The sequence below is a fragment of the Nyctibius grandis genome, chromosome 7, assembly GCF_013368605.1.
Source record: "Nyctibius grandis isolate bNycGra1 chromosome 7, bNycGra1.pri, whole genome shotgun sequence".
Lineage (NCBI taxonomy): Eukaryota > Metazoa > Chordata > Aves > Nyctibiiformes > Nyctibiidae > Nyctibius > Nyctibius grandis.
In genome coordinates, this window is record NC_090664.1 from 49,833,274 (window position 1) to 49,846,624 (window position 13,351).

Consider the following 13,351-nt stretch of genomic DNA (forward strand, 5'->3'; position numbering starts at 1 on the left):
GGGAACGGGGAAAAACTGTCATTGAATGCGCGGCGGGGGACACCCCGGCCAGCGAGGCCAGGCAAGCCCCGCGGCAGGTAAGGCTCTCCCCGCGGAGAGAAGCCAGTTCTCCGCCCGTACACCGGCCTTTCCCCTCCCGTTAACCCCCAGCCCGCTGCCCCCGCCTCCCCCCGGGGCTGGCGGGGCGGGGAGCGGGGTGTGTGGAAGGGGGCGGGCCGTTCCCGCTCCGCCGTGACAGGTGTGCGGCGGGGCCAATGGCGGGCGAGGCCCCAGCGTCGCCGGTCCAATGGGAGCCGCCTGCGGCCCTTGAAGGGGCGCGCCGCGGAGCGCGGCCGCACTGCCGCCCGCCGCCGCCGGGAAACGCGGCCGGCCCGGGGCCGCCCGACGCGCCGCGGTGCCCCCCAACCATCCCACCGCCTCCCGCCCCAGCCCGCCGGCGCTCCCATGGAAAAATCCAAAAATTTCCGCATCGACGCGCTGCTGGCTGTCGACCCCCCCAAGGCGGCGGCGGGGCAGAGCGCGCCGCTGGCCCTGGTCACCTCGCTGGGCGGCAGCAGCAGCAGCGGGAGCGGCAGCCCCCCGTCCTCCTCCTCCTCTTCCTCATCCTCTTCATCCTCCTCCGAGCATCCCGCCGGCGGCCCCGCCGATTGCCTGCGCACCGACAGCCCCTCACCGCCGCGCCTCCTGGCCGCCCACTGCGCCCTGGTCCCCAAACCCGGTTTCTTGACCGGTGCCGGCGCCCACCCGCATCACCACGCCTCGGCGGCCGGCATGGCCCTGGGACTGCACCCCGCGGCGCCCGGCGGGCCGGGCATGCCGGCGCAGGCGGCTCTCTACGGGCATCCCGTGTACGGCTACTCGGCGCTGGGCGGGCAGCACCCGGCCCTCTCCTACTCCTACTCGCAAGTGCAGGGAGCGCACCCATCCCACCCCACCGCCGACCCCATCAAGCTCAGCGCCGGCACCTTCCAGCTGGACCAGTGGCTGCGGGCCTCCACCGCCGGCATGATCCTCCCCAAAATGCCCGACTTCAACTGTGAGTATTTGCCTCCCTCCGCCGCATCCCCTCCGGCCCCATCCCGGTGCAGGGGCCTACCGGGAGCCGTCTCCTTCCTAGAGGGAAGAAACCCCTTCCTTGCCTCCGCGTAAATGAGCTGCAGATTTAAACAGGTGGCAAGTTTGCATTTTTTTTTTATTTTATTTTTATTAGAAAGAGGAAACGGCGATCTACAATGGGGATGTGTGGGTCGCCTCCCCACTCCCGGCGGCTGAGGAGCCCCGAACAGCTCGGTTTTTCATGGCAGGTTAAATAGGAAGGTGGCAAATCGCTTCCTGCCATTGCAAACGCCTGTTCCCGCCGTCCCCGAGGTGCAAAAGCCATCGGAGATGGGAGACGGTGGGGGCAGGAGCCCCCATGGTCTCCCCCAAAAACCCGGTCTCAGTGTATCCCCCCAAAAGCAGAGCGGCAGGTCCCATCACCAAGCTACCATTCTTAGTTTTATGTCTTTTTTTATCGGAAATGGGTTTATTATAATTATGGCAGGCTCCTCCGGGCAAAGGGGTGTAGGGAGGATCTGGAGTTAGCCAAAAATTTGGGGTTCCGCGTTCCCCGGGGATAATGAAATAAATACAGTTGGAAGGGTTTAGGTTTGGGACCAGGGAAAACGGAAAATGCTGCGTGAAACCAGCCAACCCCGAAGTCCCAGCAAAGGCACCGCGCTGAGCACTAGGCCTCACGGCGATGGGGACCTTGCGTGCATCTGGTTTAGGCAAAGATCATTTTCGGAGGTGTGAGCTCTCTGTGGGAATGGCTGATTTAACAATACCGGAGGTGTAGTTTTACGAAAATCATGCCAGGAAAAGAATTGCGATTTTTTTTTTATTATTATTATTTCTTTCCCCCCTTCTCATATTCTGCACACACATTCGCAGACAAAAAAGTCCATTGTTTTCTCTTGAATTGGGGTTGTTTAGACTGGAATGTTCAGGAAGAAAAAAAAATAATTAGGAGAGCTGTCAGAGCCCTGCCTCTCAAACAAGGTGCAGGGGGGGAATAAATAACCGGAGAGAAACGAGAATAGAGCCTCGGAAAATCGCACCGCAGTGAGAAAATCTCCTGGGCGCTGCTCTCCGGGAGCCGACACTGCGCTTTTCTCTCTCTGCCCGCTTTAGCGAGCGGGCTCCAAACGCGGCCGGGGAGCGAGAGACGCCCCTCTGTAGTTTTCTGATTTTTCTAAACCAAATAAGCCGAAGTGCTAAAATGCTTCGAGAAATGGGCCATGGTGCGGCCGCGTCCCATTCCCGGGGGTGTCCGGTCCCCGCGAAGGGGCTCAGTCCCCCCCCGTGCCCTCCCCCTTGCCCGTCGCCGGGTTTTTTGTTGTTTTTTTTTTTTTAAATACAATCTTTGATTTTAATTATTATTTCTGAACGCGGAAATTACGGCGATAACTTTTTTTGTTTTGTTTTGGTTCAAAGACAGTTTTCCAGCCTTCGCAGCTGATTTACGCTCCGACGGGCGGCCGGTGCCCGGCGCTCCCAGCCTGCGGAGCGGGCCCCGGCCCCGGCCAGCCGGAGGGGTGCCCGCCTGCAATCCCGTTAATTAAAGCCGGAGGGTACGGGCGGGCTGGGAGCGCGGCAGCTTTAACTAAAGCATTAAATGGAGCAAATTGCTGCTCCTCGGAGAGCCCGGTACCCCTTCGCCGCGATCCCCGGCTCCGTTTTATTGGCTCGCACTTGTTAGGCTCTTGGGAAATCAAGAGACATTTTTCCTTATTTTTAAAAGATTTAATTTAATTTTATTTTTGGAGGTCCCTGTGTGGGATCCCCTGACACTGTGCAAGCCGAGAAACCCCGGAGTCGGAGGTCCTGGAGGAGATCCCTCCCTCGGTCTGTGCTGCGGTGGATCCTTGCCCCAACCTCCTCCCTCCGTCTTTCCTGCCTTCCCCCTTCCCACCCCCGTCTCGGGGGATGCCCGGCCACGGCGGGGCGGTTCCGCGCTCACCTCCGCATTCCCCCCCGCCTCTCCTTTCCCAGCCCAGGCGCAGTCCAACCTGCTGGGGAAGTGCCGCCGGCCCCGCACGGCCTTCACCAGCCAGCAGCTGCTGGAGCTGGAGCACCAGTTCAAGCTCAACAAGTACCTCTCCCGGCCCAAACGCTTCGAGGTGGCCACGTCGTTGATGCTCACCGAGACGCAGGTGAGTCCCTCCCGGCCGACGAACGGACGGGGCATGCTGCCGTCGAGGGAGAGGGGGGTGGTAGGGGCGGGGGCGGTGGATGAGATGGTGTCTGTGTTCCCCACAGGTGAAGATCTGGTTCCAGAACCGGCGCATGAAGTGGAAGCGCAGCAAGAAGGCGAAGGAACAGGCGGCGCAGGAGGCCGAGAAGCAGAAGGGAGGCGGCGGGGAGGACAAGGGGGATGAGGACCTGCTGCTGCCTGCCCCGGAGAAGAGCAGCGGGAGGAGGATGCGGGAGCTGCCCGACAGCGAGGACGAGGAAGAGGAGGAGGAGGAAGAGGAGGCGGCGGCAGCAGCAGCAGCAGGCCGATGCTGCCCTTACCACTCCTCCGACTGCTCCGAGGTGGACGAGGAGGACACGCAGCCTCCGGGCCGGCACGGAGCCCCGGCGCAGCCCCAGTGAGCCCCCGCAGGCCCTGCTCCCTCTGTCTGCCCCGCCGGGGGTCAGCCCTGCCGCTCCTGGTCGGCACCGGCCCCGCTCCTTCCTTATTCTGGTTTCTCCCTGCTTGGAGGGGAATGGAGAAGAGGATCCCCCGCAAGCCGGGAGGGCAAGAGGATTTACGGTGAATACAGTGTTATTATTGACTGAAAATCAGACAAAACTTGAGCCCCCCTCTCCCATCCCTGCCCCCTGGAAACGCATTCCTTTCGCTGAATATTGGAAATGTTTTGTTCTTACTATATATCAGGAAAACTGTTTATGTCATGAACGTTAAAACTGCTGGAAATCTCAATACTGTCTTTATTTTTGTATATTGTATTTATAAAAAAAAAAAATTACCTCTACTTATGCATGCTAAATTATTCCCCAGGCCCTCCCACCTGCGCGATGGGGTGGAAAATAAACGGCGTTTTGTACTTGAGATGTATGAGCGCTCTGTGCGGGGGGGATGCTTGGCTCTGCCGGCCCGGGGAAGCCGGGGGGTCCCGGTGCTCTGGGCGGTGCCGAAGCTCCCGCGAAGGAGCGGGGAAGGGGTTTCTAACAGGAGTTGAATTCGGTGCCGCAGCCGTCGTGCAATATCTGACATGGGCGTTGGAACGCCTCGGTGCAGGGGAGGAATCCAGAGGGCCCACCCGAGTACCGGGGGAGCGGCGGCGGCCTCCGGCGTGCGATGCTCTCGAGAACCCGGGGCTGGGAGCAGGGGGGGCCCAGGCAGCAATGGGGCCCCGCTCTCCCCTCGGGGCTGCAAACCCGGAGCCAGGGCGTAAGAAATGAGGGGGCAGCGCTGCTTTCCAGAGGAGGCTCGGCTTGCAAACGAGCGAGGAGCTGCGGAGGGTGGAAGGGGCCGAGGGGCCCCCGCGCCCTCGCCGGTACCGAGGACAGGACCCCCCCCCCCCACTCCCGAGGGCCGCCCCGGCAGCGAAGCGCTGGCGCTTCGATAACTGCGGGATTTATCTCGCCAATAAATTCGCAGATCAATTCATCCTTGTCACCGCAGCTCTTCCTCAAATCAATTATAGCGAATTTAAATATAATCACTGGCTCATCCCGACCAGCTCGGGGCCACGACTGGCAATTCATCCCCGCTAATGAATTACGTCGCGGCGAGGCTCCCGCTCCCGCGTAGAGCCGCGCAGGGGGGCGGAGGGACCTGCCGGGGCCTGGGGGTCCCCACCGCCGGGAGCGGTCCCCGGCCCCCCGCATCCCGGGTGCCGCCGGTCCCCTGTAGAGCCCGGGACGGTGAAGAGCTCCGAAATACGGAGTGTTCCCATTCCCGTACGCCCTTTTTTTTTTTTTTTTTAAAAAAAAAGAAGCGTTTTTTTTACAAACCCGCGTTAACTTCTCACATGAGCAGCACGGCCCCTCTGAACGGCTTCTGTAATAATCCGTCCCGTGAAACACGGTCTGGAGGATACAGGAGATTATGGCATGAGATTACACGAAGGACAAGGGTTGTCCGTCACGGGGAGCTTCGGGGGTGCCGGCTGGAGGTGGCATTTAGGGACAAAGCGGGTAGTTATCCGTTTACCGGCCCGGCACACCCAACGCCGTAAATCACACACATTCACGGGGTAAATCATAAATCTGGATGGATCCCATACGTCAAAAAACTTGATCAGGATAAACTTGATTTGGGCTTGATCGATACGTCCCCCCTTGCACGGAAACAGTCACGCCTGAGGCTCTGATTCAGATTTGTAAAGGATTTCCTTTCCGCCACACGTTGTAGAGTACTTAAGGTGATAGAAAAATAAAAGCATTAGTTGCTCTATGATTTTCCACGCCGCTGACTGCGGCTGTATCTTTGCGGGTGAACGCCCGCGCAGAGCCGCGCAATGCCCGCGCAGGGCCGCGGCGCCTCCTCCGCCCTAAACCCAGCAGCGCGTCCGCGTTACTCCCGGCAGGATTTACCTCTTGCTTACACCTTAAAATATCTAAACCACATCAGTCTGGAGGACACATCGTTATCTTAAAAAAAAATAACAATAGATAATAATAAAAAATCAAGAGCTACCTGAGATCGTCCCCCAAAATAACATTTATTCCAATTATTAATTTCCAATTAAATAACCGCTAATTAAACTGGCAGACCTGCGCCATCGGGCCAGAAATTAGCTGTATGCCCGAAGTGTGTGTCCCAACGTGTGTCAGCCCTACAAAAACCAGCCTTGCAGGGTACAGGCAGCTATTCACAGACCCGGTATCAAAGTCCTACCGGTGTATTGTGTCTGTCTCAATAAAATTAATCTCTTTAAAGCCCAGCGTCTCACAAGAATACCTTCAGTGTTCCAGACTACAAGGGCAAATATGTTTTTCAGATTCTGTTTTTTATGGACGGATTAAAGTTTATTTTCCATAATAGGGCACCTAATAAAACTCATAAAGCTCTGTCAGTCTTACAGCTGGTGGCCTCATTTAACACTTTCACTTCGTAAATCATTTTACAACTTACCAGGTGTTTCCAAAACTGAAAGGAGAGGAGGGGGGAAGAGAGCAAGAGGGGGGGAAAGAGAAATTAAAGTCACTTAAAAATATAGATACGGTCCTTTAGCGGTGGGTGCGTTTGCACTGTCGCTTGGAAGGGCTTCAAAGAAGGTGTCGATCCCAACGGGGGAGAAAAGCCTTTTAATCAGCATTTCCCACGCTCTTTTGAAGTGAGGAGGCTCGTCCCCACGTGCAGCGCAATCAAAGGCTCAGGGTGATTAGCGGAGCCCGGTAACGTGCGCGCCGCGCTCCGCGCCCAGCCCGGCCCGGCCCCAGGCGCTGGGTGCCCCGGGGTTTGCGTGCCCCCGGGTTTGCCCAGCCGGGCAGCATCAAAGGGGTCCCGTTATCTCCCGCAGCCCCAGGTCAGCCAGAGGCCGGACTGGGGTCGGAGGAGACACGCTCCCCGGCTGAGCATCGCCCTGGGGTTCCTGCCGCACCCAGCCCTGGGGTGTCCCCAAACCCAGCCTCATCCCTCTGCTCCTGACCCCGGTACCCCTTACCCTGCCCCAGGGTCCTCATGCTCCCAGCCTGCCTCATCCCCCACCCCAGCTTCCCTGCACCAAGTGTGGGGTCTCCCTGCACCCATCCCAGGGTGCCCCCACACCCAGCCCTGGGGTGCCCCGTTGGTGTTGGTGGGGTTGCTTTGCCTTGGGACCCAGCGCAGACAGGGCTAGCAAGGCTTTAATCGAACCCCCTGTTTGTGATTTCATTATTCGATCGGTTCCCTCCCCCAGACACAGTAGGTAACAAGCCTCTTAAAACTTTCATTGCTGTACTTGAGAAGTGGTAAGTATGAACATGGACCTTTGGTGGACATTTTACTTTAAAAAGCAACATGGTTTAGGCATGGATGTCATTAACTGGCAATTTCATAAGCATTAAGTGGTAAAACAAAAGAACCAGAATGGGATCCATATGTTCAGGGTAAACCTGCTAAAAGTCTTTCAAATGGGAAACCATAAATATATAATCCCCCTCAAACCCTCCCTGAAACTGCTGGGAATGAAATACTTCACTAGCAGAAAGACTATTGATTATTTCTGGAGTCCAAACTGTTACGCTCGTTCAAAACTAAGGGATTAATTTGTCTTTTTCCCTAGCTCTCAGTAAGACCCTGGCCCACACTCCCTCCTCCTCCCTCATGCCCCTTCCCTGTACGCCTGCCCAGCTGGCTGCAGCAGGGCCACGAGTGGGAGGGTTGCGTGGCCACGGCTCCCTGTGTGACTGCGAGCGGCTGCTTCAGTCCCATGAATCCCGCCAGGCTCCGATTTCTGTTCCCAGCTCTGATTTCCCTGTTGGGGCCTACACTAAGAGCAGGTTCTCCAGGTGCCACCTCGGGCACCAGAGATCCCTCAGGGCAGTGAATCTCAGCATAAATCCCCCTCTTTCTTTCCCATCTTTCCCCTTGTGTGTTGTGGGTGCTGGGATAACTGCACGGTGCTTCAGCTGTGAAAGTAGAAACATTATTTTTTAATTCTTTGGCCATACATCGTTCCTCTGATGTGCAGGGTGCTTCTTGGTTGCCTGTTTGAATCCCATGGACAGTAACTCAGGACAAATAATGGAAGAGATGAAGCTCCCAGGGCACCTTAGTCTCTCTTGGGCGTTGTGTGTAGTGATCAAATTATGGTCCTTCTGTCCACAAAATGCTGGTGCAAGTCGGGCCAGAGTTAAACGCCAACCACGTGTTACTCTGGGAGTTACTCAGTGACTGTGTTGCAGTGGTTTGATTTTCTTATTTTGCACTAATGCTCATGCAATCTGAATCATGTCTACGGTGGATTGGGGTTGCCCCTAATTAATAGACTAGGCAGTTTTGTCTTTTCTGGGACTTTTTGGCTTATTTTTTTTGCCTTGAGGAGTGAGGGGTTGTGTAATGTCTCCTCCAAAAAGTCCTCTGCAAGGGCAGAGATCCAGGGAGGTTCTCCCTACCCTGAGGGCTGAAGATCTTTAGTTTAGCCGAAGTTCTGGGGCTCTCCCTGTGTGGAAATGGAAGTGCCTGCATGGAAATGGGATCATCTGTGACATGCAGGAGGTCAGAGTGGTCATCTAGTGGTCTTTGATCACAAGCTACTATCAAATTTTGGCATTCAGCTTCCTTTTGGAAAAGAAACAGGTTTTGCTGGGTTAAATCTAACTGGGACTGGTCTCTGAAATCAGTAGATGAGAAGAATTATGTCCTTTCCTTCTTGTAAAACCCAGCAGACCCAGTGGCTCGCAATGAATTGTGTAGCTGGAAGGCTTAGCTCCATTTTACTGCTTGCAGGACATTCGCAAGCAGATCACAATTTCCCCTAATTAATCCATTATTTGAAATTATTATTCACAGGACTTCTGTTAATGTTCTTGGCCGATGGCAGCTTTTGGCAGGTTGGACTCGTGTCTGAAGAGGGAGCATGGATGGACGACGCAGAAGCCTCTAATTCGGCTGCCTCCCCTCGTCCCGCACAGCAGAGACGAGGACAGAGGATTCCTGTCCCCATCCAGCCCTGCTGGGCTGCGGTACTGTTTCCATAAATACAAACGAAAGGCAGCCAGCATGGATGGCATGTTGAGACCAGCATCTCAAGGGATGGGGCAGATTGTCCATCGCGTGGTATCCCCGGATGCCCTTTCTGGAAAGTACGTGAAAGCCAAGCACAAGCCGCCGAGCCGCCTCCGGTGCTAATTTCTGCAGTGTAATCGTGGCTGGCGATGCGCAGAGGTCTGCATAGACGATCTAATGATTCTTTCTGGACTTCAACATGATGAATCTATAAAGCATGTATTGCTGTAGCAGCTAGGTGCAATTTTAGAAATGTTAATGAGTAATTACATAAAGGTTGTCCGCAGTCATTGATGTTAATCACTGTTCTTTTGCCAGGGATAATTAAGATGACACTTCAGCGGCGTCAGCCAGTGGTTCCTGCTGTCTCTGCTGCCTCCTTCTCCCTTCCCAGTTCTTGCCGCAGCTCTCACCCTCCTTCAGGGATCTTCTTGACTACCTTCACCCCTCCCATGCTCTTAGCCCCCCAGCTTTTCTGAAGGGCCTGTTTGACTGTGGCCTGAGGATTTTTAAGATATATATGAGAATTCACATGGTCTTGTGAGAGTGAGCTGAGGGTGCTGGGAGGAGCAGATTCAGGTGATGCGAGGCAGTGATATGCTGCCTCCATGGTCCTGCCCAGAGCATCACGGCACTCAGCTCCGTTCTGTAGGTAATTTGCTTAGACAATGTGTGCACCTTTCTTTGGTCTCCACCTCATGAAACAGCTGCTCTTTCCACCTCTTTTGCCTTTTTGTCTGCCTTGGAAATCTCTGAGGACAGGATCATGGCCGGTATTAATGACTACGGAGGAGCTGGAATAACAGCTGTGTAAGTATATGGTTTGTTGTAATTAAACTTATAAATTTTATCCACATTTTCACTCTTCAGCCCGTGATCAGATGCTGTTCAGTGTAATGGAGGTTTCAGGTGATGAAAAGCCCATGATGGAGGTTTTAGCGGAGGAGAGAGACCCCATCTGTGCCACCAAATCTTGTGGGTGGGTGGGTTGGGGTGTGAGTTCATCTCATGCTTCTCCTGCAGATTTCCCAGGTAAATGAGTTGAACCGCCTGCGTGCTGGTTCCCCGGCTGCAGGACAGTGAGGAGATGAGTGTGTGACCCGTTCACCCGCAGGGACCATGGGGTCACATGGAGATGGGAAGGCCAGCCGAGGTGTCTAAAGCTGGATCACCCCCGGGGAGCAGGAGCTCCCAGCAGCGTGCAGGTAGCTGGCACCTGTACCATGAAAAAGATCTCCTGTTCTGTTGACCCTGAAGCTGCCTGGAGAGGACACCCCTCTTGTTACTACAGATCCTCATGGGTGCTCTTTGCTTTGGGATGGGAGGAAGAAAGCTCTTTCATCAGTGAAGGATGGCAAGATACATGAAACCCTCACTCCTTTATTCTTCCAGATCTTCATCTTTAGGACTGATAAATATAAATACATTCGAGGGTAGATTTTAGCAGCAGAGGAATATGGGATAATGTTGAAAAAGCTTAGTGTCCTCTTCTGCAAAACCTGTTAATCCTGTGCCTCCACGTCAGCCTTTGGGTAGCCCTGGCTCCTCCCCGAAGGAGGCCATTTCAGCGAAAGTGTTACTCAGCATCCGTGAGGGTGTCAAAAACCCGGCCAGGAATAAAGATTTGGTTTTCCAGCCCTTAGGAGTCTGAAGGCTCCTTTAAACTCACAAACCCGGTGTAAGGTTTCACAAGAATAGGGCAGCCCAAGAAATATCAACGGGTCTAGTGTCTCTCCGGATCAGATTCTCACATTGCTTTCAGACCACAGAAAAGAAAAACGAACTGATTCAAAACCCACAGCAGCTTTTGAGCCAAACTCTTGCCTGCTGCTCAAGCTCTGAAGTGCTGGTGAAGAGCTCCCTACAGCCTCCCTCAACAGCTTTTATCGTCATAGGAAATGCTTATGATTCTCAATTGCTGTCCCTGCCTCTCTGTGCTGCTGTCTAATCCCCGCTGCACAGTACCTGCATAATCCTTGGCGTAATAAAAATCTTCAGGAGACCAACAGGGTTAGTTTCATTTTCACATGCACCATTTAGTTAGGGAATTTGGAAAGCAAACACCACCTAGTCAATGTTTTAAGGGTGAATTGATCTACACAGTAAGGAAAAAAAAAAGCCATCCAGAATCTACAGCTTTGGCTGAGGAGGAGAGCTGATTTTGTGAATAAGATGCAAGCCTAGAAAATGCAATCAAAATGACTTAATTTTCCCCAAGGTGACACTGAGCAGACCTTGCCTTATTGTCTCTATACTAGAAAAACACGTTGCTCCATGCCCTGAGTGTAGCTGAAGGCTGCTCCCACAGTGGGCTTCACTGCCTCCTGCCAGTATTCCCTGCTATTTCACACCAGGGCTGCATGAGCCGGCACACCCAAAAGAGATTTGAGGGTACTCCTACTGTCTGAACGGTAAAAGGTCCATAATGGAGTTTTTAATGGAAAATGTGTCATGCCTGGAAATCTTTCACATTTGAAAATGAAACAACCATTTCACTGTTACTGAGGAAAGACTTTAAAGGAACCGTTCAAAAAAGGTCTCTGTTTGTAACCTTACCGTGTACCTCTCATTCCAGTTACTTTACTCAGTCATTTTTTAATGTATCGACTTTGAAGTCCTCCATTCGCACAAAGGGAGCTGGTTTTTGTGTGTGAACTGTTTTGTCCTAGGACACAAGTTTTAAGGAATATTTGGTGCCAGCTGGCTCTTCCTAAACTTACACTTGATAGATGCTCATTTCATTTCCTTAAAGCGTTATTAGGGAAACCACATGATATCCGATTCTGAATTGTTCATGCATTTCAATCAGTGGCAGGCTACTGCAATTAGTTTTAAAGCAAGGCTGCGGTCGCACCAGAATTTGAGGACAGCATATCTGTTTTACATGGGCAGCTGTGATGACCATGCCTGCAGGCCTCACGGTATACTAAGCTTTACTGGAGGGTGAAGGAAAGTTCCTCCAGGAGATGAAATCACAACAAATGGCATATGGTAAAAGAGTCTTATCTCTACCTACAATTCCTGAAATCAGTCCAACCCAAAAAGCCTGGGGTAAAACTTACACCCTGCCTTTGGAAAAGCGACTATACGGATCAAATTGCCTCCTGAAAATAAAAGCGCTTCATCTACTGCAGGAATAAATCATGTATTGATTCTCGCACACATGGGATATAGCTGGGCACTAAGCTGCTATTACACTCAATGCAACAAAAATTAGAGTATAGAGTTGCCACTTGTGTATTTATTAAGCTGAAAGCACTGTCGTGCACATTCGGCACCTCGCTGCTCCGGGGCTGTAACTTTTCATGTGCAAAGTTCACCCGTAGAACAATGCGAACCAAACGATCCCAGATGTGCTTTCAGTACAGTATTGGGTTGCGCACCTTCGCCAGCGCGAGGCAGGGCGGACCTGCTCGCGTCTGCGCTTTCGGAGCGCGACTGATATCAACCCATCATCCCTGGTGTGCAGGACAATGGAAAAATGTCAGGTTAAAAAAGCCCTGCAGATACTTGGCCTGTTCAGGTGCGGTGTTAAAACCCTGCCAAAAGGACTCGCGTATGATTTATCAGCGTAACACTCTGGCCAAAGCTAAAAACCAGACTTTACTGCCCTGTTAATTCTGATACAGAAAACAGAGAAAGTTTAAAACATCACTGTCCAGCTTTAAAGAAAACAAAAATTGAAACCGCGATAATAGCTAGAGGGGATAGTGCTGTCTAAAGGGGGAATTGAAATCTTCTGCTATACAGCTAAAAAAATCAAACATCCGGCTTTTAGTTCAATGTGTCTAAAGCAAATCACGCCGCATTTTCCACTGGCTTGTCAGGTCTAAGGATTATGTAGCTGTTTTCCAGCGTAGTGTATTTTTACCAATTCAAAGCCCTTTTCTGCTCCTGAAGTACCAACCTCCCCAAACCTCCTTTAGAGAAGGATTTTGGACATTTTAAGCAGCAACTCTCTTACTGGAACCATCAGGGAACGTTCCTCAGGGAAGTCTGACTTCAGCTCATAGACTAATAATAGGAAGAAATCTCGACATGGTGTATTTTGTTTGTTAGCAAACATTTATTCTGCAGCAGACAAAGCAAAGCGTGTCCAAGCCCTGTGTGACTTCTCCAGCAGCCTTCGCTGGCAGCCAGGGCTTAGTGTGTGGCTTTGCAGGAAGCCACTTCCCAGCATTTGGACTTGCTGTGTTACAGAGAGACCTTATAGCACCGACAGCCCTGCTATAAGGAGGAGACACTTGGGCAGGGCTAGCTTTGCTAGTGAAAAGATTTTTCTCCAGGGTTAAAAACATTATATATATATTTTTATCTATAAATATATATATCCATATTATATATACACATAAAAATAAATACAAAATCATGTCAGCTTTCCTTTTCACATGTGCCTTATATCCTTGGAATGCGACTGGACCACGGAAGCGACAGCTTGCAGATGCATATGTACATCAACAGCACAGCCTGAGGGACCTTCCACCTCTGGCAAGCTGTGGCAGTTTGGCCAGTAGGCCCATGGAAAAAATTGTCAGATACAGCAAGATCCAAGACTCAGGAATTCACATTTACCCCAGAATTGTCAAATTTCTGTTTGACAGTTATTCCCTCACCGAATCATAGTGAGAGGTTGGGACTTGTGCAGAA

At 52.6% G+C, this 13,351-nt stretch overlaps 1 protein-coding gene across 1 annotated transcript; it reads left to right on the forward strand.

Annotated features, from left to right (window-relative positions):
- Positions 1–429: 429 nt before the first annotated feature.
- Positions 430–3,636, forward strand: MNX1 (motor neuron and pancreas homeobox 1). The gene is made up of 3 exons (XM_068405509.1): positions 430–1,036; positions 3,034–3,194; positions 3,301–3,636. Exons 1-3 carry the CDS (start codon positions 445–447, stop codon positions 3,634–3,636), a joined length of 1,089 nt encoding a protein of 362 aa, XP_068261610.1. The 5' UTR covers positions 430–444.
- The last annotated feature ends 9,715 nt before the right edge of the window (positions 3,637–13,351 follow it).

Bases quoted from the DNA above. Each gene is read 5' to 3' on its own strand.
- MNX1 (XM_068405509.1), top strand. From the start codon at position 445: ATGGAAAAATCCAAAAATTTCCGCATCGACGCGCTGCTGGCTGTCGAC. The intron at 1,037-3,033 runs GTGAGTATTTGC...CTCCTTTCCCAG, and splicing joins CAAAATGCCCGACTTCAACT to CCCAGGCGCAGTCCAACCTG. The intron at 3,195-3,300 runs GTGAGTCCCTCC...TGTTCCCCACAG, and splicing joins TGATGCTCACCGAGACGCAG to GTGAAGATCTGGTTCCAGAA.